Raw genomic sequence first — 27,882 nt, 5'->3', positions numbered from 1 at the left:
GGGTCAACCTCCTCCCAGGAGCTTAGATATTAAATTTTTTAGTTTGGGTAAGTTAGTTGTCACTCATCCATCTCCTTCCATGTTCCTAAGTTTGTTGACATCCTTCATCAGCAGGGATCTTTTTTCCTGTTTGCATTGTCTTTATGGGTTTATACCTTTTTTATCCCTTCACTCTCATTTTAATGAGGTATCTGGAGTGAGTAGGGAAAAACATGTGATCAATGCACCGTGTTTAACCAGAAGTCTCCTTACCATGAACACGAATAGATGTAACGAACATGTTTTCTAAGTGGGAAAAGTCCAACTATAGTTATAGGCAATTCTATAAGAATTAGATATAGATTAGTACAATAATATACCTAAATTTTATTGAGTGCTTATATGTGCTAAAAAGTCTTTTAAATGCTTATATGTATTATATATATTAATATTTTATCCTCACAATAATCCCATGAGATGGATGCTGTGATTCAACACCTAGCAGTCTGACTCCAGACCACCTATGCTATATAATGGGGTACTTCATGTTTTAAACTACAGGTAATCTTGTTATTTTCAACTTGTCAGGCCTCTAATCAATCCCTATTTATTGTTAGCTTAAGCTATAGCTGAGGTTTTTCACATAGAATTTTAACATTTACAGCACATTATTTGATGTGGCAAGGCTAGCATCACTTTTGATGTGTCTATTTGAAGATACATGTTGGAGGTAGAAGGAGTAGTTTATGACCAATTTTAAAGCATAGTCATTTAAACTGGGAACCCTAGCATGTGTTTGTTTTATAATACAGACAGATGGGCATTTCCTCTTAAAGAAAGCAGTCACCATCTGTAATCTGAGAGGTCAAAGAGAAGCAATTAGAAATCTCACATTAGCAACAAAACTTTAAAGTGCCTGAAACATGCAAGAGTTTAACATCTTAAATCACTGATGGCCTTGAACACCTTAATTCAGAGCATTCAGCCCCTCATTCTTTGAAGATTTTAGGACCAGGCTCATTATCACTCTCTTCAAAGCTACTCACTACTCCAACACCACTGTCACATCTGCAGATAATTCTTTGCAAGATATAGATATAGATATAGACATAGATATCTTTCAAATTCTTACTGCCTCTCAGTTCCTTGACCATCTCTCTTGGAATGATCTTTCCCTCTGCTATCGCATCTACCCACTCTTATGGTCATTCCCTACACCTTGACATTACTTCTAATTTTAATTTCAAGCCTACTACTCTCCAACCCCTCTCTTCTCTTTTCAGGTCATTCTCTATGGTACCTAAACTCCAGCAATTCTTCAACCTGATCAGAAACACCATTCCATTCACCCTCCCATCTTTTCACAGTTCCCCACCCCTCTCAAAGCCTTATTTCTTACCACATCTGAAATTATAATGCCTCCTTTGCATCTACCCTCAACTACCCTTTGCCAATCTCTCCCCATCCTACTTGCCCAGCCAAATCTCAGTCCTGGGTAATCCAAAACTGCCTACTCAGTGCTTGCACATCGCATGAGCAACTAAATCTGGCTGGAGAAAAATGCACAATCATAATGACTGGTCTCACTATAAATTCATGGCCACTCACTCAGGTGGGCGTTATTAGTGCCTGGAAACCTTACCATGTTTCCCTCATCAATTCCCTCTCCCACACTGACAGACTAGTATTTCATCTCTTTTCTTCTCTCCCTCCCCTGCTAACTCCCCCCTCATTACTTTCAGTTAATAACTACATGAGCCACAGTAGGCTAAACTGTTATAACAAACAAAAATGTTATGGCTCCCACTCAATAGAAATTTATACCTTGCTCACAAAATAATCCAGAGTGGGTGTTCCAGGTCAATGGGCAGCTCTCCTTCATCCCTGCACGTTCTTTCTGTGGTTCTGCCAACTCCAGGGACTTGTAGTCATCTGCATAATCCAGCTGGCAGGAAGGAAAAATGCATGAAGGAGGCACACTAGCCTGGCAGTGGCCGACATCATCTCTGCTCACATTCCAGTAGCAATAACTTCACATTTGACCATACCCAACTGAAAGAAAGGCTGAGAAAAATAGTCTCTGTGGTCAGGAAGAAAGAGAGAATACATTGTGATGGACAATTAGCAGTCTCCCAAAATGATCTTGTTTCTTATTTCACTGAGAAGATAGAAGCAACTAGAAAAGAACTTCTACTTTGTCCCACTATGAAATCCGCAAGCCTACTTTAATATGTCCCATATATGTGGGGACTGGAGGGATTATATTTCTAGGCTGTCCCCAATCACAAAGGGGCAGTTTCCAAGCTTTCAGTTAGAACAACATGGTCATAATGACCACACCACTTAATCACAAAGTTCAAACATACCTTCTTTCCTTGCACTTTTTGACCTCTGTGGTTTTGGATATTGTGATCAACTCTCCTTCCTGCCCCTGTCTTTGTGAAACTCCAATGTATCTTGCTTTGGTGATTCTGTGTTTCTCTGGTTCTCCTCCCACTTCCTCCTCTCTTTCTTTGCTGGCTTCTCTATCTAGGTTAGATCCCTTCTTTATTTGTTGGCTTTTCTCATCTAGGTCTGAGCTTCTTAAACTTTAATGTGATACAAATCACTTGGGGTTCTCGTTAAACTGAAGACCTGATTCAGCAGGTCTGGGGTGGGGAGGGCTGAGATTCCACCTTTCCAACAAACCCCCTGGTGATGCTGGGCCAGTGTGGCTGGGCCACTGACCATGCTTTGAGTAGCAAGGTTCTAAAGAAGATGTTCTCCAAGATTCTGCCCTTTGTTTTCTTTTTTTCTCTCACAGTGGTATCACTGCTAGGCTGATAACTTCCCAATCTATTTTCTAGTTCAACCCTCTTACCCTTACTTCAAAACCTTTACATCTAACTTCTCAGTGTCCACCTCTATCTGGCTGTCTCAACAATCTTTCAAACCCTTAAAATGTCCAAGTCTAAATTGATCTCTCAAGAAGTTCCTATTCCTATCTCTAATTGTCTTTTTTCTATCTTCTATAATTATCTCCAAACTCAAAACCTCCATTACCTTTAATTTTTCTCTTCCTCCTTCATGTATGTTCTCAAGCAATCCCCTCTTACTGGAAAACCAATTAATCAAATGCCAAATTCTGTAGATTCTGCTTCCACATCATCTTTTAGCCAAGCTCTTTTAAATTCCTCCTGCCTTACCTTTAGTTCAGATTTATCATTACCTTTTACCTGGCCTATGGCAAGTCTATCTGACCATTTTCCCACCTCTCATTTCTGTATCCATTCACAGAGAGATCAAAGAAAAGCAAGGTTTTTAAACCCCCAAACTTTTAAACCACAAAAACTAAGTAATGATTTGAATACAAATTCTTCCACTTGGCATCCCAGGCCCCATTCTCCTCTGTGTCTGCCACTTCTCAACATGCCCTAGAGCCTTACCATTTGCTTTTCCTGAACACAACTTCCATTGATTCACTTTCATATATGTTCTCATGCTGTCTCTTCTTGTTGTAAAACCATCCCCATCTCCTTCAAGGTCAATCCCAAATGCCTTCTCCTCCTTACTGCCTTTCTTTCCTGATTCCCCAGACAGGTGTGAGCAGTTCTTTGATATTCTGCAGTACTCTGTATTTTTCACATGGCATCTGTCATGGTTTGTCTTTTAACTGTTTTATCCTTGTATTATTTCTTATTTTGAAGGCAAGGATAACAGCTTTAACTCCCCTCTGTAACCCTGCAGCGTCTTACCTATGGGGGCGTCTACTATTAGTTGAAACAAAGTGATTTAGGAAGATAATGTGACACAACGGTAAGCAGCACAGAATTTGAAGTCAGGACAGCTGTGTTCCGGCTGTGCCGTTTATTAGATGTGAGGCTTTGGGTAAGTCACTTAACTTGGCTTGCAAAATGAGAATCCTACTACCTGATGTAGCACGAAGGGAGGTAACGTGAAAGTGCTGTAACTCTACAGAGAACTGAGCAATGTTCATTATTTTCCTTACAGAGAAATGATGCAGTCTTTCTATTCAAATCTTGTTTGCAGGACCAACCCTACTTCACTAACTGGAGGTCGAGCCCGGAGGGGCTGGGAATTCGGGCCCCCACGTTCCACTGGCCCTTTTCCACTGCAGGGCTCTCTAACTGCTCTCCGCGATTCAGGTGAAGCCGCCGAACTGCGGAGAAATAGCCTGGAGTCCTATTCTCTCGGGAGGCCTCCGTCCTTCCACCTACCCCGGGTAAGCCCTTCTCTTCCCGGTAACCCCGAAGACCGCGGCGCCGCCGCCTACGTGAGACGTTTGGACCCTGCCCGGCCCCCGTAGCTCCCCTTCTCCAGCAGGTGGGTCTGGTCCTTTCCCCCAACTCCGGGCGCTCACGTCACCCGCGAACCCCTACCCACGCGACAGCGCAGCAACCAACCTAGAAAATAAACAAACCCCCGCGCGCGGCGGCGGGCGCGTCAGGCCCCTCCCCCGCTCCGCCCCGCGGCTCTCAAGCCGCCCCCTCCGCCGGGACTTCCCTCCCGCCCTCAGCTCGCGGCCGCGTTTTCCCCGCCCCTCACCGCAGCCCGCAGCCGCGCTCCCCGCCGCGGTCCGCCCGGCCCGCCGCCCCGGGGCCCGTTAGTGCTCCGCGCCCGCTCGCGGGTCCGCCGTGCGACCCCCGCCCGGAGCGAGCCCGCCCCTGCCCCCCGACACTTGACCCAGCGCAGTCCCAACGCCCAGTGCGGCCGCCCCAGGAGCCGCGGAGCGGCGGCGGCGGCGGGGGGAGGAGGGAGAGGAGGGCCGTGCCGGCGGCCGGGGAGGCCCGGTGAGTACGCGGAGGGCGGGCCGCCTCGCGGGGGACCGCTCCGGGGACCCTGAGGCGGTGGTGGCGGCTCGGCCGCGCTGCTCCGTGCGCCCCAGTCTCGGCAGTTGGGGACTCGGCCTGAGGCGATGGGCCCCGCTGTCCGGAGCCGCTGGGCAGAGTGCGCGGGAGGGCCGCTCCTTGGGAAGGGCCGCGGCCCCGACGCTCGGCTCTGGTCTCGGGGGCGGCGGAGAGAGACCCACGCCGACCTCAGGCCCAGGCGCCCGGGCGGTGCCTGCGGCTCCCGAGACCCCGCGGGGGCCGGGGCCGGGGTCGACCGCGGTGTCTGGGCCGTCGAGTGACAGGTGCCGCCGCCCCCTCCCCGCCGCGGGCATCGCGCTCCCGCCCGGGGAGCCAGGCGCTCGGAAATTTCTGGAGCTTCGTCCTGACTCGCTGTTTTCTCCCTTTCAGGTTTTGAAGCCGCTTCTCTGCCCGAGTTAGGTCTCGCCCAGCTCTGTTTCCTTCTGTATGTACTTTGCGCGAATAAGTTTTGGAGCATTGGTTAACAGCCTGTGGGTGAAATTTGGCTTTCATTCGTGAATGAGGTATAGTGAATTACTTTTTGAGTAAAGTGCTTCTCCTCCTCTCCGCTAACTATTGAAGAGTAAAAGGGAGAAGGATTTTGAATTTTGTTTGTTTTTTGTAGTTATTGTTTGGAACAAGCACTCTTCCAGAATTTTTGTCATCTCTAGCACTTAGGGTGCTTGGTAGATATTGAACAGTGATAAAAAATGACTTATTAAATTGTCTTTTCTCTCCGCCTTGTTTTAGATTTTTCATTCTTACCTTAGCTAGATTCTACAATTGAGTAGGTGCTATGGCTTTCATTAGAAGCACTAATGAAAGATCGTCTTTCCTCTACTGAAAAGCCAGTGAAATTTTCTCTGCACTGTTCATTACTATTTCTTTACGTAGTAAACGTGCTTGTGATTGTAACCTGAATCATCAGTTTAACAAATTTGACTTGCAGCCATAAGAATATTGAACTTTGTGGCAATTAAAAAATTTTTAAATCTTTAATCTGTGGAAACTTAGATTTTTTTTCTCAACAGGTTCATAACACTTAAGTTCTCATCAGTCAAATCCTAATTAATGGAAGATATTGTCATAAATGGTTACAACAAACTTATCTATAAGATAATCAGGTGGCTTCACTCTTTAAGAGTGAAGAACCCAGAAGTTGACCAAGAGATCACTGGGGCAAATGAAAATACATGTGCTTTATTTATAGGCGAATCCCTTAGGTCTTCAACCAGTACCTGCTTGTACTTTTTGCCTAGGTTTTTCAACCCACAGAAATTAGGTGATGCAGATTGGAGATGGGAGGCAGTATTTAACTATGAAGAAAAAAAATGGAATTTAGGGCATACCCATTAAGTTTATATGGTTTGTTTGCGTTAAGTTTGTTGCGAGCAAAGTTTTGGTATGCTCTTGGCACTTACTGGTTGTGAACCTTACTTTATAAGAAGCCAAAGTGAAAGATATTGTGTAGTTGTGTTATTTGAGGAACAGACGTGAAATAATATGATAAAAAATTTCACCAGGTATTAAGTCATTCATACTCAATGCCATTTCATTTTATGGTTTTTGTTTTTTTTTTAATCTAAGCTACATTTCAGTGAGACCACACTAGTTGGTATCTACATGGTATTCACTTCTTTTTTCATCAGGCTTACTGGTCAATAGTGTTAATAGAAGATGACTATCATTACATTTTATAAAAGGGATATATTTGGTCTTGATTGAGGAGCTTATACATATACCAGTTTTGAAGTGCCCTAATTGTGGTTCCCTGGACCTGAGGTATGGCTACTCCTACCATCTTTCTTGACCTTAGAGAGATCATAGTCTAAAGGGATTACATCATAGTGGCACTGGTCCTCAGAACCTTAGTAGAGGAGCCCAAGAGGATCAGCTGTTTATAAATCCTTCTGCTTGCAGTTTAGGCTATTCATTTAAAAAAGTAGTTTACTTAAGCTCCTCATGTATCCTAGTTCTTTTTAATCAATACTTTGAAACCAGTTGTGTTTCCTAAACAAATATGTTTCCTAAACAAAATTAGTTGTGGTGATAATCAGTTAGTAGAATGGCCCTTATAATGAAGCAACTTTGAACTGCTAATAATCACTGTTAACTCACATTTGCATTCTGGGAATTGAGGATTATCTCTAGTGCACTTTGCATTTTCTTTAGCTCCATTCTATTTTAGAGCTTGTCTTTGAATGCATAGATAGCTGTGTACTTGGGGAATGTAAATATTTTTTAAAAAAACAAATTCAATAAATGTATCTTCTGTGTGCCAGGTCCTGTGGTTTTGTTAGGGGTGGAAAGAAGAAGCTCTTGCCTTTCAGAATGTTGAAATCAGGATTATAAGGGGCTAGGCACAACAGTAAACAGATAATTTTAATTAAATCTATTCAGTAATAAAAGTAAATATAAACTACAGAAATATTACAAAGGAGGGAATGATTAAACAGGCAGGTCAGAGAAAGCGTTATAGAGATCCTAGCATCTGAGCAGGATTTTAAGGAACAAATACAAGTTGTAAGTGGAAGAGATGGAGGGCATTTTAGGCAAAAGGCACAGCAAAAAGATTTGAGCAAGTAAAACTAAATGTGTGGTCAGGAAATTTTAAGTAGTTTGTTTTGCTGGAGTACAAAATCTGAGGAAGGACAGTTGCTATAGAAAGCCCTAACATATGCTCTAATATTTAATAAGTAATTGGCTTTTCTAGTATTGAGTATATATAAAGTGGAGACTTCACTATAATTTGATTTTGCTGCGATTTTAAGTATAGAGGAATTAATAGTTTTTACTAATAGATTCATTAAGAAATTATAGAATGTTGCACTTATATGTGATGAGCTGCCTGCATATTTGTAAACTTATTTGTTTCTTATGCATTTGACCTGTAACATTTGTTTTCAAATTATCTTTCAAATTTTCTTTTGTCTTCCTTCAACTACTTAAATTAGCCTTTAAATTATTTTTTGAAAGGAGACTCAGGATTTCCCTGGTGGTCCAGTGGTTAAGACTCTGCAGGTTTGATCCCTGGTTGGGGAACTAAGATCCCATATGCTGCGGAGTGTGGCCAATATATAAATAAATAAATAAATAAAATAAAAGGAGACTCAAAGGGAAGAGGGAGAAACATAGAAAATAATCATTAAATTTCTGGACTAAAAACCTAATTTGTGTAGTATTTTAGTAATTTGTAACTGTTTAACATAGAGCACTAGCCACTGCACTCATAGACTGACCAATGTAGGTAGCTTAGTGGATGTCCACTGTATTTTTGTTTTGTGTATCTTAATTATGTCCTTGTTATTTAAGTGTATGTTTATAAATGAGCATTTATATATACTCAGGTATCTGGATTTTAAAGACCATGTGATGCATAAAGAAAGGGAAAATAACAGGGGGAGGGAGAAGAACTCTGAATCTATTTATCCAAGTATCTCTTAGGTATGACCGTAGGTGGAGATGCAGAAGTTTAGGACACAAGACCTCTAACCGTAGCCTCACAAGAATACTGACCCTAGCCTTTCCCTGAAATAGTATCTTTAAAAGTCTCATGTTTTTGTGGTCTGCTTATTTATCTCTTTTTCTCTTCAAGGTTTTAAAGCAGTTACAAATGAATTCCTGGATTGTATAACATGATTATCTTTTTGCAAATTCTGAAAAATCTGTTAATGAAGGCAATGTTCTCTTAAAAACATGCACCATAATCAGTCTTTGACAATTGCTTTGTGTCATTTATCTTCTCAATCACTAACATAAAAGAACCTGAGGCATGTCATTGTTAATTCTGACCTGTAGTTGCCCTTTTTAAGTTTTGACACAGGGCAGAAAAATCAATATTGCTTTGATTACATTATGTTTTTCTTTTTTGAATTTGGGTATAGATGACCATTTTTCCTTTTCACGATGAGAGTTTTTTCTTATAGAAGGAATATGGTCGTTACAGAATATTTGGGGAAATAGTGAAAACTATAGAAAGGAAAAGGAGTAGTCCCATGCATTTCCTCCTTTTGGTATGTAAATAAATAATACACATATTTACAAATTGGGGATTATTTTTATATTTTTATTCCCTTCTTTCATTTAAAATTTACATTTCCCCCCTCTTCCACCTCTGAAGTACTGGTTAGTGTATGGTATATAGATTTTTGACATAGTATACAGATTTCTCTCATGGCTAATGAGGTAGTTGATGTGTTGGCTGTTCATTACTTTTTTTTTTTTTTTAAGTACAGCTTGAGTACAGATGATGAGCCCTTCCAGTTGTCCCATCTCCTTACTCCCTCAGCTGCTGAGTAGAGCTATTTTTGGCCTTTAGTATTTACTATTATGTAGAGTATAGTGCAGGTGGCTACCACTCTCCTATTCTACCTGTACCCCTTACCGAACAAGGGATCATTGGAGGTGAGCATTTACCCTTTCCATTTACCCTTTCATTAGTTAGAGAAAGTATTTTAACACATGGGTTGCTAAGATGTAGCATAGGTAGCTGCCTCAGAAAAGTAATTATTTTGAGTGTTTATCACTGATTCTTTTCTCAGTTAACAGTATTTGTTCTGATGCTTTCTTTTCACTTTGTCTTTCTTTTATTCTTTTCATTCATTCAGGAAATATTTATTGCTTGTTGTGTGTGTCCACTGTATAAGAGATAGTCTCTACTGTGATTCTAGGGTTTCAGATAGATTGGTGTTTTCCTTATGCATTGTTAGGTATAATCTTTAGGTCTCTGACTCTTCAGTGGCCGACTGCTCAACCACAAATTCTCAATGCCTAAAAACTTTTTTCTTTTCATTTCAAAGAAAAAAAATTTCTGTGAGCTTTGGAGAGATATTTAGAACACCTGTGAACATTTCACTCATGCAGAACAATCCAAATATGAAATTCACAGTTTTGATATCAGTCCTGAAATGGAGAGGAAATGTATTTGTGTAAGCTATCAGTGATGATAAGGTTAGATTATATTGCAGTAGCAACCCGAAAACCTCAGCAGCTTAAAGCAGCAAAGTTGCTTTCTTGCTCAAGCTACATATCCATTACAGGTTAGTAAGGAGATTTTGTTCATTGTAGTTTTAGACTCCATCAGACTTGACTCTAGGAGGCTTCATCTCAGCATACACTTCCACAATAACAGAAGCAGAGAAAAGAGAACACGGTGAACCATGTTCTGGCTTTTAAAGCTTTTTAAAGCTTATATTTCACTGGTAGTCACATGGCCAGCCTGCATTCAACATGAGAGTGATACGCAATTCTCTTTCAGGGAGGGGCGGTGAATATTTGTGAACAGCTATCATATGCAATTTATAGTTGCGACAGTTAAAATTAAATACAGTAGTTGTAGAACAACTGTGTAGGATTAGTGTACCTAAAGTGGTCAAAGCTACTAAAACTTACAGGATTTTAACATGGCATGTTGAAGTTGAAGCAGAATTAATGTTTTCCTTAATATTTTTGAGTCTGGAATTTCCTTTTCATTTTGTAATATTTTCTTCCTTATAGTAACTTACAAAGCCTTAATTCTCATGTCTGTGGGAAAGATTTAAGCCTAAAAATACGTCATAATTTTAATGGTGTGATGTCATCTCTGTATGTTGTGGTATTTTATCTTAATCTGTATGCTTCTGAACATAGGAGCAGTAGGTATGAATGTGGTATTGTGATAAAAATACTTTGATTTCATAACTATTAGATGACATCTTCAAATCTCAGTTCTTCTTTTGATTTTTTTCATTGTTTAACAAAAAATTGAAAGATTTCCAAATAATTTTCTAGATTCTTAGGTTAAGATGGAAGATTGAACGTATGCTTCTCATTTTTGTTCCCTCCTGAAAACATGCAAACTGTAGTGTGTGGTTAGCTTTCAAAATGGACCTCAGTGATCCTCACCTCTTAGTATTCACACTTTCACACAGTCCCTTCCCACAATGAATAGGGTGAACCTGTGTAAACAGTAGGATATTGTGGAAATAACAGTAGCTAGTTCAGATATGAGCGCTGTGGCTCAAGACAGACATGATAAAACTATAAAGAAAAACAAAGTGATAAGTAACAAATCAGAATAATAATTATCTCTGGACAGAGTGGGAGTTGGGGGGTTGCTATTGGGGAGAGGCATGGGGTGGGTTAACATTTTGTTAATCTTAGTGCTAGGTACTTGGAGTGTTCCTTTTTTTAAAAAAACTTAATAGTTTATTCAGTTATGTACTCAATACATTTCAAAATAAACAAGTTTCTCAGTTTCACAACTTATTAAGAGAATCTGTTTCTTTTGAATTGAGAGAGTACTTAGTCTTCTAGTAGTTACAAGGCTGCTTACTTAGAAATTGCAGAGTAAGGTTCAGCAAATCTAGTTTCAGGTCCTGACTTTGCCAGTAACTTGCAGAATGACCTAACCAGTCTAAGTACCAGTTGCCTCATCTGTAAAAAAGGATTTGGGTTAGATATTACTAGAGGACCTTTTTTGTAAAAAGTTTTTTTTAATTGGTGTATAGTTGATTTACAATGTTGTGTTAGTTTCTGGTGTACAGCAAAGTGATTCAGTTTTTTATGTACATATATTTTACTAGAGGACCTTTGCAATCCTGTCTTAAGTTTAAAAGGCTCTTAAAAAGCTGAAAGGTACCAACAAGGGATTAATTTCCAAAATATACAAACAGCTCATATAGCTTAACATAAAAAAAAAACCCAATCAAAAAATAGGCAGAAGGCCTAAATAGACATTTCTTCAAAGAAGACATACAGATGGCCAACAGGCTCATAAAGATGCTCAGTATTGCTAACTATTAGGGAAATGCAAATCTAAACTGCAGTGAGGTATCACCTCACACCAGTCAGAATGGCCATCATTAAAAAGTACAAATGATAAATGCTGGGGAGGCTGTGGAGAAAAGGGAACCCTCCTGCACTGTTGGTGGGAATGTAAATTGGGGCAGCCGCTATGGAGAACAGTATGGAGGCTCCTGAAAAAACTAAAAATAGAGTTGCCATATGATTCAGCAATCCCACTCCTAGGCATATATCTGGAGAAAACTCTAATTCAAAAAGATACATGCAACCCAATGTTCGTATCAGCGCTATTTACAATAACCAAAACATGGAAGCAACCTAAATATCGACAGATGAATGGTTAAAGAAGATGTATATACATACAATGGAATATTACTCAGCCATAAAAAGAATGAAATAATGCCATTTGCAGCAACATGGATGGACCTACATATGATCATATTAAGTGAAGTAAATCAGAGAAACTCAAGTATCATATGATATCACATATGTGGAATCTAAAAAAATGATACAAATAAACTTATTTACAAAACAAATAGATTCACAGACATAGAAAACAAACTTACACTTACCAAGGGGGGATAGTGGGGGGAGATAAATTAGGAGTTTGGGATTAACATATACACACTACTATATATAAAATAGGTAAACAACAAGCACCTGCTGTATAGCAGAGGGAACTATAATCACTGTCTTGTAATAACCTATGATGGAAAAGAATCTGAAACAGAATATATATGTGTATATATATATATAAATAACTGAATCACTTTGCTGTACACTTGAAACTAACACAACATTGTAAATTAACTATACTTCAATAAAAGAAAAAAAAGCTAAGAGAGGTAGGGGGCACTGAGACTAGTGAACTAAAAGATAATGGTGGAAGGTGATTTTGAAAAGTTTCCTTTGGTTGAGAGAATTTAAGTTGTCTATTTTGCTGTCACTTCTCTAGAATCAAACTCAAGCAGAATTTGTACACGGTAAGAATGTTCTTTGTTTCCTACTCCTTTTTTCCTGTCTTGGAAGTTGGGGATAAGTATGTAGTTGGACCAATGGTCTCTGTGTGCGGTGAAAAATGATATTCTTACTCTTCCATTGTAAACCATATTGATTTAGGATGTTCTCCATAAATACGTATATATTAATCAGATTTAGGATATTCTTCATATATATGTATATATTAGGATATTCTCCATAATTATGTAAATATACAGCAGTGTATTTAAAAGAAAGAGGAAAGGGCTTCCCTGGTGGCGCAGTGGTTGAGAGTCCACCTGCCGATGCAGGGGGCACGGGTTCGTACCCCGGTCCAGGAAGATCCCACATACCGCGGAGCAGCTGGGCCCGTGAGCCATGGCCGCTGAGCCTGCGCGTCCGGAGCCTGTGCTCCTCAACGGGAGAGGCCACAACAGTGAGAGGCCCACGTACTGCAAAAAAAAAAAAAAAGAGAAAGAGGAAAATCATTAATTTTTGGAAACTGTATATGGAAAATCAATACATTGTATTGGTGGTATTCTTGCAATAATTGTGAAATCTCAGTATATCATTTTTCTTTTTTATATTATACAATCTTACGTTGTTTACTTAAGTTTAAAAAGTATGTTTCTACCAGTAGAACTGTGTGTACGAATCCAACTGTTAACTAAATTCAGTGTCAGGAGAAGTGTATGTGTGTGTGTGTGTATATATATATATTTGTTCTAAAATCTGAAACAAATTCTACTGTGTTTATTCATTTTCCTCCTTTCTCCCTTCCCACAGGAATTATTCTTGACAGAAGTATTTTAAAAGAAAAATCCTTACAATGGCCTCAGCAGTACTTAGTTCTGTTCCCACTACTGCTTCTCGTTTTGCCTTGTTGCAAGTGGATAGTGGCAGTGGTTCTGATTCTGAGCCTGGAAAAGGCAAAGGTCGGAATACTGGAAAGTCTCAAACAAATAAATCAACTACAAATGAGAAGAAAAGAGAGAAAAGAAGAAAAAAGAAGGAACAGCAACAGAGTGAAGCAAATGAGGTAGCAATTATAATTACTCATGTCTGCTTTCCCAGTAGGTTGTATGCATCATGAGCGTAGATACTATCTTGTTGACCTATGTATCCACAGTTCCTGGTCCATAGGTACTTGGTAAATATGACTTGAATGAATGGATATAAATTTGTGTGTATTTGAAGTCAGATGTAATGAACATATTTTAAATTGCCTTTTTTTTTTGTCTACGGAAGCTTATGTGCTCATTCCAAGACGTTTCTGAAAAACAAAGTCTTAAAAGGAAACAAAGGTCATTTGTAAATATAACTAGAGATATAAGAAATTAATATTTTGGTATGTGTTTTCTGTATACATATATAAGTTTACTTGAATATATAGATACATTCATATATACATTCATATTTTACTTAAATGAAAATGAGACTATATAATAGACTTTCATATCTGGCTTTTTAAAAATTAGCATGAGCAGGTTTCCATGAGTAAATAAAGATCTACATTATTTTATCCACATTATTTAAAATTATGTGGCTTTGTCATAGTTTACTTAATCAGATTGTTGTGATAAACATTTAGGTTGTTTCCTTTTTTTTTTTTTTTTACTGTTATAGACAGTAATCCTATGACTAGACAATAAGCCTATGACTAACCTTGAACATTTATGCATTTGATGATCATCTGTTTCTTAAGGGTAGTAAACAGGGCCTTCTCCCCTAGACATGCCTAGCATGAGTTACGTGACCAACATTTAATGCGCCCATTTATTTTTAAAAGAAACATTGAAAAACACCTCTAGTCTGTGTCTGTCTGTGTTTTAACAGAAGAGGCAGTTAGATATTACGGACTTTTCTCAATATCACTTAATGAGAGAAGTAGTAAAAGTGTTTTTTTCCCCCTATATTCATTTTATAATATCCCAAGACTTAGAAAAAGCCTTTTCAATTTATTTCCATCACCATTGCTTTCTAAGTATCTCTTTAAAATGCTGCCACACAGAGAGTCACTTTAAAAGACATTTTTCTCACCATACAACCTTTCAGAAGTCCAGTCTTACAGAACTTTTGATTGCCCACCATTTTCTTTTTTTTTCTTTTTTTTCTTTTTTTTTTGCGGTACGCGGGCCTCCCACTGTTGTGGCCTCTCCCGTTGCGGAGCACAGGCTCTGGACGCGCAGGCTCAGCGGCCATGGCTCACGGGCCCAGCCGCTCCGCGGCATGTGGGATCTTCCCAGACCGGGGCACGAACCTGAGTCCCCTGCATCGGCAGGCGGACTCTCAACCACTGCACCACCAGGGAAGCCCCCATTTTCTTTTTGGTATTAGATGTGGGGAACAAAAAATAAGGTAATAGTGGGGTTTACATTACATTACTGAGAATGAGCCTGAGGATCCTCCCTTCCCACTTCCACAGCTATAGTTCTGTCAGTCTACTTTCTGTAATAAATAAGTAGTGTACCTGCCATGGCTTTGTCTCTAGCAGCATCCCCTCTACTCTGTCTTTTCCACAGCAGAAAACAGCTGCTTAAAGTGATGTTTGTATCTCATCACTCTTGCAGAACAGTGTATTGATTATCAGTTAAATTGTTGATCCTTGATTTAAAGCCTCTTCATTGGTTTCCTAGGGCTGCTGTAACAAAGTACCACAAACCAGGTGGCTTAAAACAACAGAAATTTATTCTCTTAACAGTTCTAGAGGCTGGAAGTTCTAACCATGGTGTCAGCGGGGCCAGGCGCTCTCTGAGACTGAGTAGACTCCCTCCTTGCCTCATCCTAGTTTCTTATGGTAGCTGTCAGTCCTTGATGTTCCTTGGCTAGTGGCTGCATCTTTCCAGTCTGCCTCTTCTGTTACATGGTGTTCTCTTTGTGTATCTTTGTCTATACCCTTCATTGGATTAGGGCCCACCCTAATTCAGTATAACCTTAATCTTAACTTGATTATATTTGCAAAGATCCTATTTCCAAATAAGGTCACATTCACAGAGAGCAAGGGTTAGGCCTACAACATATGTTTTGAGAGAATACATTTTAATCCATAGTAACCTCTCAGTATTTTTCTCCCTGTTTCAACCTCTGTGACTAAGATTTTTCTTATTGTTGGGAGTGGCTTGGCCAGTACAGTTTTAGTTCATTATGTTACTTTGTGGACTAGGCCCTGTATTTTTCAGGACTAGCAAAATAGTTGTTAGAGTTCCTTAAGCTATCTTCTCTCACTATTTAAACTTTTAAATTTATAAGCTATTAAACTTTAATCTTATTGAACGCTATTGTTTTGCATTTTAAAAGCATACTTGTTATCCTGTTCTCTACTCCTATAAACTTCCCTTTAGAAAAGCAGACTCATTAAAATGGTGGTATAGTAGAGTATAATCCATTCTCACTTATTAATCATTTCATCGAGAAATCCACCAAAATTATCTCAAATGCTGGTGAAATTAGCATTCTACAAAGACTACAAAAAATTCAAATAGTGACTTTGTGAGTTAGCATAATGAGTATTTAGAAGTATAAAAATATTGATTTCTTAACTTCCAAAATAATCATTTGTATCTCAGGATTGGTAAACTGAATTTAATTTTTTGTTTGTTTCGTAGCTTAGGAATCTTGCTTTTAAGAAAATTCCCCAGAAATCCTCCCATGGCATTTGTAATGCTCAGCATGAGCTATCATTACCAAACCCAGTACAGAAGGATTCACGGGAAGAAAATTGGCAAGAGTGGAGACAAAGAGATGAGCAGGTACAACTAAGTAAATCAAATTGTTTTGCTTTGGTTTTCAGTGCATTTTTGCATTTTTAAGATAGCAGTGCATCTGACCATGACACCACTGTTCTGAGGAGCATTTTATATTGGATTAACTCCCATGTGTTTGCTACTTTTTATAAGAGGTTCTGGTTTTTATCTACTAGGAAAGCAGATTGACACATATTATATTTGTTAGTTTTGGCAATTTCAAGCAGTTATTTTCTGAGTTTTAAATTCATCTGCCTTTTTACAAATGAGGGAGAGATAGGGAAGGGAGAAAAACAGGATTAAATTATTTCAAGTAAAAAAATCACATTTGTAAGACCAGAGGTCTCTTATTAAAAATACTCAGTGAAATCATTAGAGAAGTGCAAATCAAAACTACAATGAGGTATCACCTCACACCAGTCAAAATATCTACAAACAATAAATGCTGGAGAGGGTGTAGAGAAAAGGGGACCCTCTTGCACTGTTGGTGGGAATGTAAATTGATACAGCCACTATGGAGAACAGTATGGAGGTTCCTTAAAAACTAAAAATAGAACTACCGTACGACCCAGCAATCCCACTGCTGGGCATATACCCTGAGAAAACCATAATTCAAAAGGAGTCATGTACCACAATGTTCATTGCAGCTCTATTTACAATAGCCAGGACATGGAAGCAACCTAAGTGTCCATCGACCGATGAATGGACAAAGATGTGGCACATATATACAATGGAATATTACTCAGCCATAAAAAACTTGAGTTATTTGTAGTGAGGTGAATGGACCTAGAGGCTCACACAGAGTGAAGTAAGTCAGAAAGAGAAAAACAAATACCGTATGCTCACACATATATATGGAATCAAAAAAAAAAAATGGTTCTGAAGAACCTAGAGGCAGGACAGGAATAAAGACACAGACGTAGAGAATGTACTTGAGGATATGGGGAGGGGGAAGGGTAAGCTGGGACTAAGTGAGAGAGTGGCATGGACAGATATACACTACCAAATGTAAAATAGATAGCTAGTGGGAAGCAGTGCATAGCACAGAGAGATCAGCTCGATGCTTTGTGTCCACCTAGAGGGGTGGGATAGGGAAGGTGGGAGGGAGACGCAAGAGGAAGGACATATGGGGATATATGTATATGTGTAGCTGATTCACTTTGTTATAAAGCAGAAACTAACACACCATTGTAAAGCAATTATACTCCAATAAACATGTTAAAAAAATACTCAGTGACAGTTTTACTTAAAGAAAGAAAGACTTTGAGGGGAAACTTTTCCTTTTCAACCTTGTTGTAAAATAGTTTATGACGTTTGTTTTTTTTAGCCTATTTACACGATGTTTTGTTCTTTTATGCCTCTATTAAATAAATGTCATTAATAACCAAATCAAAGAGATAATTTAATAAAACCAATCAATTTCTTTTTGTGTGTGTGGTATCCAGGGAAATAACACACTAAGCCTGGAGTGTACTCTAGGAGGTGCTGTATGTATGGGAAATGAATAGTTATTTTCTTATCTGTTAAACTGCCATTTGATCTGTTGGGAATAGGTATTGTTTTAGCAGATGTTTGGCTTAATGGAGTGGCTATACCTATCATGCTTGGGTTACCAGTTTTAAAAGAATTAGACTAGGGACTTCCCTGGTGGTGCAGTGATTAAGACTGCCTGCCAATTCAGGGGACACGGGTTCGATCCCTGGTCCAGGAAGATCCCACATGCTGTGGAACAACTAAGCCCGTGTGCCACAACTACTGAGCCTGTGCTCTAGAGCCCACGAGCCACAACTACTGAGGCTGCGTGCCACAGCTACTGAAGCCCACATGCCTAGAGCCTGTGCTCCACAACAAGAGGAGCCACCGCAATGAGAAGCCCGCACACTGCAATGAAGAGTAGCCCCTGCTCGCCACAACTAGAGAAAGTCTGTGTGCAGCAACAGAGACCCAACGCAGCCAATAAATAAGTAGACTATACTAAACTCTGCTCTTAACATAAACTATGTTAATTATAACATTTTCTATAGAATTTTGTAGTGCCTCGGGCTCATCTTTACGAGCATCAGTTATTACACTAGGGCTGTGCAAAAATGATATTTCCGAGCATTGGTTAACTGGATAAATCATCTTGTATTATTCTAGAGGGGTTATTTGATTCTTTTTTCCTTCTACAGCATTCATTATAACAATTTTTTTTCTGGTTTACAAGTATTATTAACGTAATGATCTACTTGTTTAGACAGTAATAGAATTTGCTAGTGTCTTCACCAGAGAGAATTTCTCCCAGTGGCCCAAGAGGCACTGGAAAATTAATAAAGGAAAACTACTCAATTTTGCACCAAAATAAATGCCACGTAATAGGGGAACTTAAGCACAGATATTTGATTGCCCTTCTTCCTGCTGCCATTGATTGCTGCCAAAATGACCAGGTAATTATGAGAAGGAAATAGTCAACTTGGCCCCAACCCTATATAAAAATATCATCCAAGGCTGAGGAACTTAGAGGAATTTCTGCTGGATATACTATTGATGGGTCACTTAGGAAAACCTGGTACCTTATTTGGAAGTCTCACTTGTAGGAAAATAATCAAGGTCATGAGAAGTAAAGTAGTTCTTGGGATAATTACAGTGACAAGTGAAGAAGAGATAAGGGCAAGCTTTGGGACTGATGGACAGTATACCATCTGGAATCTATTTTACTGTGTGGAATAATAGATTTTAAAAGTAGGGACCAGACAGTGACTGTACTAGGCAGAAGGTATACAGTTGTGGTGGGTGTTCTCCCTCACACAGGGAAACAACACTATGAGAAACTCCACGTGTTGAGGGCTGAGCCAGTCAAAAAGCTGGATATAGAAATCCTGTCTGTTATGTGGCTGCTTATTGTAAACACAAAAGAGAAATGCTAAGACAGAGTTTACTACTCCTAAATTATCAAAGTGATAATGTAAATTTACATTGGCTAAGCCTCAGCATAAAATCTGAGAGCTGGCATTAAACAGCAACAAGATAGACAGTAAAGAAACATCCACTCCACTTACTTAGAAGCAAACACTGGATCTTAGTTGATCTCATGCCAGCTGAAGAAAAGTTTCTGCCACATAAAAGGAGAAGAACATTGTACTTAATGTCCAAAGTGAAAGTGTACTTTGAAAAAGATTTGCTACGGGGAACAGAGAAATTGATTTTAGACAGCACCTATTTTTTGATTTAATAAAAACTAAGGAGCTAGAACATTTTGTAAAAGTCAAGGTGTTGGTAATGTTATATAAAAAGGTGAAATAATAGACTAAGATGAAAAATTGGGTAAGAGAAATTGAAAGGGAGATGAGCAGAATACAGAATTTCTTTGCAGAGATGTATACATCAAAGGAGGTATATGTTTCACACTTGAAGTGGGTAGATTTTATGTGATACATAAAATATGTGAATTATATCTCAGTAAAGGTGTTTAAAAAAAAGTAGAATAGGCCATGACTTTGATTGTTTTCAGAATTTTTAACATTTTTTTAAAATATTGAATCAAGATCAAGAGACATATTGTTCACCATTACTTGTTGCCTGGGAATAAATCTCAGTGTAGATGTTGTTCAGGTATAACCTCTTATATTTGTGGTAGTGCATTGATAATACTGATTCCAGTATTACCTTTTTAAAATTTTACATCATGGCTCAAACATAATGAATGAATAGAAAAGTCTCTTCTCGTGGATATTCAGTGATAAATAGATCAAATTTTATTGTGTATTTCTTACTCCTGTTGTATTGATTCAGACTCCACATATCACTGGTTTTGTCCAGCTCTGAAGTTGAATATCTGCTAGCATGTGCATAGTTAATTGTTTTTTCACACTGTAGCCTCTAGTACATCTATCTGATAAAGGCATTTTGCCAATAGTTTGTTCTGTTTTTTGTTTGTGAGTGTGATATTTCTCATTAACCTTGTGGCTGGTATAATAAGTCTATTGTTGATAGTTTGACTTGCACCTGGTTTTACTATAAGCAGTGCTCTTTGTTTTTTTGGCTTTTTCTTTAGCAACAAAATTCATCACTTTTGTTCTGGAAAGCATTACTTGGTACTTGTTCTGTTCTGGAAAGACTCATACAGGTCATTGTGCCTTGGAAGTGAAACAAAAACTATAATGTCTTTAGGCCACTGGTCTGACCATGTTTCATAGCAGGAAGCTAGGAACAAATAGATTGATGACTCAATAAATTGAAATTTCAAATATTCACTATGTTAATTTTCTATTTATAATTTTCCTTTTCATTTGCTTATGTGACAATCACTCTTGTGCTGACACATGCAGATTTATATTCTGTATTCACTGTATTAGAGTCTTCTTCATTTTAAAATTCATGTGTTTTTATAAGTTGCATTATTTACTATTTTCATTACTACTTTTAATCCTTCAGTGAATCATTGAACCATTTTTATTACTTTGAGATATAATTAAAGCATACAACTTAAAAAATGTAAACAGCACTCAAAAGATATGAAGATGCATTAATTGAGATGAACAAATCCTGATCATTAGTATGAACACGTAGATACAGTTTTTGTAGAATATTTACAACCTTTAAAATCATAATGTTCAGGCTTCCCTGGTGGCGCAGTGGTTGAGAGTCCGCCTGCTGATGCAGGGGACATGGGTTCGTGCCCCGGTCCGGGAAGATTCCACATGCCGCAGAGCGGCTGGGCCCGTGAGCCATGGCCGCTGAGCTTGCGTGTCCGGAGCCTGTGCTCCGCAATGGGAGAGGCCACAACAGTGAGAGGCCTGCGTACTGCAAAAAAAAAAAAAAAAAAAAAAAAATCATAATGTTCAATAAGACTACTGGAAGATTTTCTGGGAAATGATTCTGCTTTCCAAATTAGTGAAGGTATATGTTCCACACTTTGAAAATCACTGAGTTAGAGGACCAGAAGGCGCTACTGCTACTGTGGCTAAGCACTTGGCTGCAAGTGTTAGATGTCCTCAGAATGTTGCTGTGTGTTGTTTTACAATAACCCTGTTCCCCTGAGAAATGAAGATTAATTCTTCATTTGGGATTTGTTTTGCTTGGATTTAAAGTGGGTAAAATTTTTATGGTACTTTAATTTACAAATTTTTAAAAATCTAGTTACAAAATATTTACTGTCCTTCTCATTTTTCGTTGGTTCTTCATACTCTTTAACTGATCATAAACCCTTGAGCTATAGGTTTATTTATTTAAATAGAAAAAAAATGTTTTACTACTAGATGGGGATAGGAGGCAATGAAGGAAGCCAGGAGGAAGGGGATCTGAAGTACTCCATCTTGGGCACATGTAAGTATCTTCTCCAATCCTGTAGGCATTTTAGTGCCTACTATTTCCTCTTTTTCTTCCTTTCCTCCTCCTCCCATAAGTACAAAGAAAATGATGAGGAATTCTCAATTTGCAAACTTAACATATAAGATACTTTTTAAAAATCATGGTTATATTGCATTTTCATGTCCAGTGCCTGTCTTTCAGGCCCAGACTTTTTTTTTTCCTTCCCAGTTCTACCTCTACATGTACTGATTAATTACATTGACAGCAGTCTTATGATTAACTAATTCTCTAATTAAGGCATGTTTAGGGAATTTGGAATCATGTTTTCTCTTTCCTGGTATTGTAGTCTTGTGTTACCTTTCTCCCTGTTATCTGGAGTAAAAAATCTTATCTTTGATTCATTCTTCATATTTAATCAGTGATCTGAAACTTGGTCATTCTTTGGTGAGAAATAGCCTTCTTTGTTTCCTGCATTGCTATGTTCAGGTCCAGGTTCCTGTATGCTGAGGCTACAGTGGTTTAGCCAGACCCATTGATTCTAAGTTCTCATTCTTCTAATATGACAGTTTATTTCTTTAAAATTACTCTTATCAGTTTTCCTCTTTCATCTATCCTGAATCCATAATTTTTAGGGAGTGTCTGGAACCTAATTTTACCCTACCTAAGCAATCTTATTTTCTACTATTCTCCAGCATAGAGAAGGGGAATTCTAATTTATTGTGTGTAACTCTTGTGCCAGGTAGGCACTGTGCTAGGTACTTGACATATATTATAGCTTAAAATTTTCAAAACTACACTGCAAGGTTGATATTTCTATTTCCTTTTTATTTATGAAGAAACTGAGATTCACAGAAGTTACATAACTTGCCCCAGATCACAGCTAGAATGGGTGGAATAGAAATTTAAAGTATCCACCTGTGTGATCTTCCAAAGCCTGGGTTTTTTCCACATCTCTCTTGTATTGCATAGAATTTATCTTTTATCATGTATCCCATAATATATATATTCTTAATATCACACTTTTTGTTCACGTGACTCTTTCCTCCTAAAATTCTTCCATTCATTTTGCTACCTATCCAAATTATATCTCTCCTTTAAGGACCAACTTAGTTTCTTTTCTGTATGCTTCTTTGAATTCTATTTCTTGTTTACCTATTTTCTGTCAACTTTTGTAGCACTTTTAATATCTTACTCTATTTTCTGTATGTCATGTGTGTTAGTTTTTTATTCCCAACTGGAGTAGAAATTCTTTGAGGGCAAAAGCCAAATTTTTGCTGCTACTTTAAAGGACTAGAGGCAAAGTACATAGAGGGTTCTCTGTGAATCCGTATAGGCTAAACGGTCATATGGTGACATTTGGGAAGTTTTTCCTAGTTTTCAAAGAGTTAAACTGAAATTTAAATCATTTTTGCCTAATTGTATTTCCTTGTATATTAGTTTTTGTTAATAATTAAAAGGTAAATGTAAGCTTTAAACTGCTGTATTTAGAATCAAATGCTTGGGAGAGGCGTATTTTTAACTTTTAAAAGGTCCATTTCATTCAGTTTTTATCATTTTCTTAGAATCAGCTGTCTTAATATCTAAGTTACTTGAGATAGTTTGAAAAAAAAAATAATCGCATCTTGCAAGACTCCCAACTTTGTCTCCTCTTCTGCCCACTAATTTATTTTTGGAATATCAGTCAGAATATGTGACATATTGGAAATAATCTTAAATGTGTTTTCTGTAAATGTTAAATGTCATTAATATGGATTAAAAGCTTAGTGGTAAATTTAACCAACTTTTCTCAGAATAAACTTAAGTAGTTTTGTCACTTTTTCTATGTTGGAATGACTGCTATGCTCTAATTATATTGAAGTATTTTGTACTCAGATTGCTTTGAGTTTTGGTGGAGAAATTGATGTAAACTTCCTTTTTTGTGTAACACTAACATGAATCCACTTCCTTTTTACCTTTTAACTGTATATTGTTTTTTAATATACATTTATATAATAAAGTATTTAAAAGGTTAACCTTTTAAAAAAGATTACTTTTTCCTGATTGTTACTAATTTGGATTGAATTAATTCTTCAGTTCTTTTCAGTTACTCCATAGAAAAAGTATGTACAGTTTACTTGGGGCTTAACCAGAATTTCGAGTGCTATCTGCCCTTATTTACCATTTTAATTCTAACTATTTTTCTCTGAGTTAGATTAATTTTTTTCTGTGATGAACCTATTTTTCCCCCCTCTTTTTGTTGTCTTAGTATAGGATTGGATGAAATGCTTTGACTAGAAGTAAAAGATTTATTAGTTCATGGTGTCCAGTGTTAACATTTTTCTACTTTTTAAGGTGTCCTTTTGAAACAGATGACTTCTTTTTGGAATCGGTTTCTGTTTTAGATTAGTTTTTTTTTTTTAATTGTTAAACAACAGAAACAATTCTGAATAACTTTGGCAAAAAATAATTTGACAAAAGGATACTGAGTGATTCACAGATTTGAATTAAAAACTAAACAATGAGACCTTGGGAAAGATGGAAATAAAGGAATTCTGGGGTGCTCAGAGGCATGAACTAGTACACTCACTTTTAGAGGCTATCATCAGCTGATTGAACCCCACTTACTTTGTGTTCTCAAATTTTAGTTCCTAGGAGAACAAAAAAGAGTTAGGTCCTTTGCTCCCATCCTGTTGTTGGTGATACCATATACGTATTTGTGTGGGTGTGGTAGTGGGTGGTATATAAAATTAGGTGATTGGCTGTCTTGCTAGAATCCTAGGACACTGGATTGAATTGTAGTTATTCAAAGAAATAAAGGAAGAGATTATGGACAGACAAAAACAAGCGATGCCTACTAAATTTATGCTTTTATTATACAGTATGCATAGGTCAACACATACATGTAAACAAATCCAGGATGTTTACATGTGGCAGCTATCCTATTCAGCTGCAGATATACCTTATCCCCCAAGGTAGACAACCCAAAGCCCCATCCAACCACTGTACCAATTCTGTTTGGCAATTAGGAAAAGTAATTCTTAGAGAATAATTTGATTGGAGGGTGGCAGAAGCTAGATTATGAGAAGTTAAGGTGAGATTGAGTGGTGAGAAAGAGGAACCAAAAGATACAGATCACAAAGAATCATTTTATTATAGTGTTAGAGGAGTTTAAAGGTAGGGAAGTCATACAAAAGGAATAAAAAGATAGCAGTAAAAAGATGCACTACAATTTTTCTGTAACATCAGGCATATACCAGGACAATTGGTCCCTTATTTAAAGGTTCTATACCTGTGAATTAGTCTGTATTAAGTAAATGGTATGTTTTATAATGCTTACTGAGTTCTCAATATTCTTATATTTTTGAGTAATAATCACTGTTATATTTTCTGTGTCCAAAACTAGATACCATCTTTAACATCTATTACAGTTTCAATTCCTTTGTGAGATTTTGTTTTGTTACAGTAAAAAGATTATGTATTATACAACAGATAATTGACAATGAGAAAGTAAAAATATCAAAATAGTAAGTTTTTGCTTTGGTATCTTCTATAAAACACAGTTCTCTACTTTGGCATGGGTAGATAACTTTGGAGAACCCAGACTGTTTATTGAAGTATTTGTTTTCTTATCCTGTATATATTGTCGTGTTGTATAATGCTATTATCTGTTTATCGTTAAACTTTCTTTTTATTTTTAGCTGACATCTGAAATGTTTGAAGCAGATCTTGAGAAGGCATTGTTGCTAAGTAAATTAGAATATGAAGAACACAAAAAGGTATTTACACATTTATGGATTTAGATGTTTTAGGTTTAAGTGGTCAAAAGTTAGAACCACCCTTCCTGAATTTTGTATAAAAGTTCTTTAAAGTTTGTCCTAAAAATTTATCCTTGTGACAAAGTAATTAACATAAAGTTTTCATGAGATTTCTCCTCAAGTTCTTAGAGATAACAGAAACACAAACACTAAGCTTTGTCCGGTGATTTGGAATGTTCAGTTAAGAAATTTCTCCAACCAAGATGAAGGGGAGAGAGGAAATGAGGCTAATAGCAGATGATTTATTTTAACTTATTTTAAATGAACCTAGAAAATAGTTAAATTTTAAAAATTTAAGTAACTGTGAGTACAGGGGCATCCATTAAGAGACCCTCTGCTAGAGATACACTGCTAATTAACTGAAGTAAATAGAAGGACATTTCTGATAATTTGGCCTTGTGAATTCAGCATTTATCACTAAGCTTTGATATTGGGCTGTGTGTTGAAATGCATTCTACAGCTTGTAACTGTAGGGACATTTGCGCAAAAAGTAGTGTTTGTTTCCATTTTCTATGTTTAAATTGAGCATTTATATCATCTCCATATTATTTAACATTTTAGTCCTTTATATATATTGGGAATTTTTTTTGGTCTGTAAAGTTTATTCAACTTGTGATTACTCAGTGGTTGATCATAAATGGCCTCTGGTCATGCTTAAGGGCCTTTATACTATGTACACTAGCTTCTTCGCTCAAGAGGAAGGGAGGAGAGGAATTAACATTTACAGTAGATGAGTTTGCTATTTATTTATAGCTCAAGGGAAGAGGATGAAGATTGCTGTTAGACTGGACTTGGTACACTATATGTGTTAGTTTCATTTTCCATGTCCCTATTCCTTTTATCCAGAATTATCAAGAATAACTGTAATCCTTGTTGTTACGTGTGTAAACAGACAAAGATAAAGACATGGTCCAAGCTGTTGAGTTCAGTGGAAGGAGACACACCCATAATTGTAGTGTATTGAGAGATTTTATGTTTTCAGTGCAGTGGGAATTCAGGAAGATAGAAGAATTTTCTGTGCTTTTGATGGGGGTGGGTTTTAGGAAAGGATTCTTTTTATTTGATAAATTTGAATGTTACCATTTGTAAATTTAAGGTGTACAGTGTGTCACTTTGATACATTTATATATCGTAATATGATTGCCAGTGAAGCAATATTCATCATATTACAGCATTGTAGTATAGTATTATTGACTATATTCATTATATTGTACATTGGATCTCTATGGTTTATTTATTACTCATTATAAGTTTGTATACTTAAAACACCATACCCCCATCCCCATCCCCATCCCCTGGTAACCACCATTTTACTCATTTTATTTTAACAGGTTTGACTTTTTTTTTTTTTTTTAAAGATTCCACATATAAGTGATATCATACTGTACTTGTCTTCCTCCGTCTAACTTATCTCGCTTAGCATAATGTACTCAAGGTCTATCCATGTTGTCACAAATGACAGGATATCTTAGGAAAGCGTTTTTAAAGTGGAGTCTTACTCAATGTATTAGAAGTTCAGCAGTAGGCAAGAGAAAGTAGGCATTCTCAGGGAAGGAGTAACAAGTACATAAAACATGTACACATGAAAGAGTAGCGTTTTGAAAAACTATAATTTACGGACCTAGAGTTGCTAGAGATACTGCTACCAGAATAGAATATAAAGAACCTCATGTACAGGCTAAGGAGGTTGAGTTTTATACATTTGTTGGCAGAGAGCTATTGAATATTTTTAACTTTCAGATTGATTTCAGGTTTTCATTTTAGAAACTTATGCCATAACAGTGTAGAAGATGAATGGAGGGGCTAAAATTAGAGAGTGTTGCAGTGTCAAGCTAGAGAAGATAGGGGAAGTGACAGAAGGTATGAATAAATGAGAATAGATTTAAGAGATCTTTAGGAGATAAACTCAACAAGACCTAGGGACTAATTTGCATATGAAGTGTATAGGAAGAATAAGCAAGGATGACTGAGGTTTCTAACCTAGACAGTTGTGTAGATGATGGTGGCATTAAGCAAGGTACTTACTAGAAGATCAAGCAGGGAAGGCAGGGTGAACATATTTAGTTTGCAGATGTTTATTGAACATTCTGTTTGAGTTGTCTGTACATACACAAGTTATCAGGTAGAACTTTAAATTTTGAGTTTGAGGAACAACAGGTATAAAGCATGAGAAGAATGGGTTAAGAATGGAATAATGGTAAACAGCGGCTGCATTTTTAAGAATATAGTTGGGGAAAGAGAAACCAGTGAAGGAGACTTAAGAATAGTCAGAAGTGTATTGAGAAAACCAAGAGATGCTTGAAAACATAATGTCTTTGGGTTTGGCATTGAAGAGAAGGTTGACTTTAATTTTAGTGTCAGAGACTAGCAGAATCCAGATTTCAGTGTGGTTAAGAAAGGAAATTGACTGTAGATTATTGTGTTAAGTTTGGTCCTGAAATGAAGAAGAGGGTGGCAACTAGGAGTTAC

At 37.6% G+C, this 27,882-nt stretch overlaps 1 protein-coding gene across 3 annotated transcripts in view; it reads left to right on the top strand.

Moving 5' to 3' along the window:
* The first annotated feature begins 4,561 nt into the window (after positions 1 to 4,561).
* The window catches only part of GKAP1 (G kinase anchoring protein 1), a 78,237-nt gene continuing 54,916 nt past the window's right edge, over positions 4,562 to 27,882 (top strand). For all 3 annotated transcript variants that reach the window (XM_060014945.1, XM_060014944.1, XM_060014943.1), the window contains exons 1-5: positions 4,562 to 4,769; positions 5,217 to 5,350; positions 13,374 to 13,626; positions 16,193 to 16,336; positions 25,297 to 25,374. In XM_060014945.1, the coding sequence (XP_059870928.1) occupies positions 13,417 to 13,626; positions 16,193 to 16,336; positions 25,297 to 25,374 (432 nt within the window). In that variant the 5' untranslated portion in view covers positions 4,562 to 4,769; positions 5,217 to 5,350; positions 13,374 to 13,416. The remainder of the gene's footprint in view (positions 4,770 to 5,216; positions 5,351 to 13,373; positions 13,627 to 16,192; positions 16,337 to 25,296; positions 25,375 to 27,882) is intronic.

This window comes from Delphinus delphis, chromosome 6 (genome assembly GCF_949987515.2).
Source record: "Delphinus delphis chromosome 6, mDelDel1.2, whole genome shotgun sequence".
Classification (NCBI taxonomy): domain Eukaryota; kingdom Metazoa; phylum Chordata; class Mammalia; order Artiodactyla; family Delphinidae; genus Delphinus; species Delphinus delphis.
Note: the sequence above shows the minus strand (reverse complement) of the source record. Positions and strands in the feature narration are given on the sequence as shown.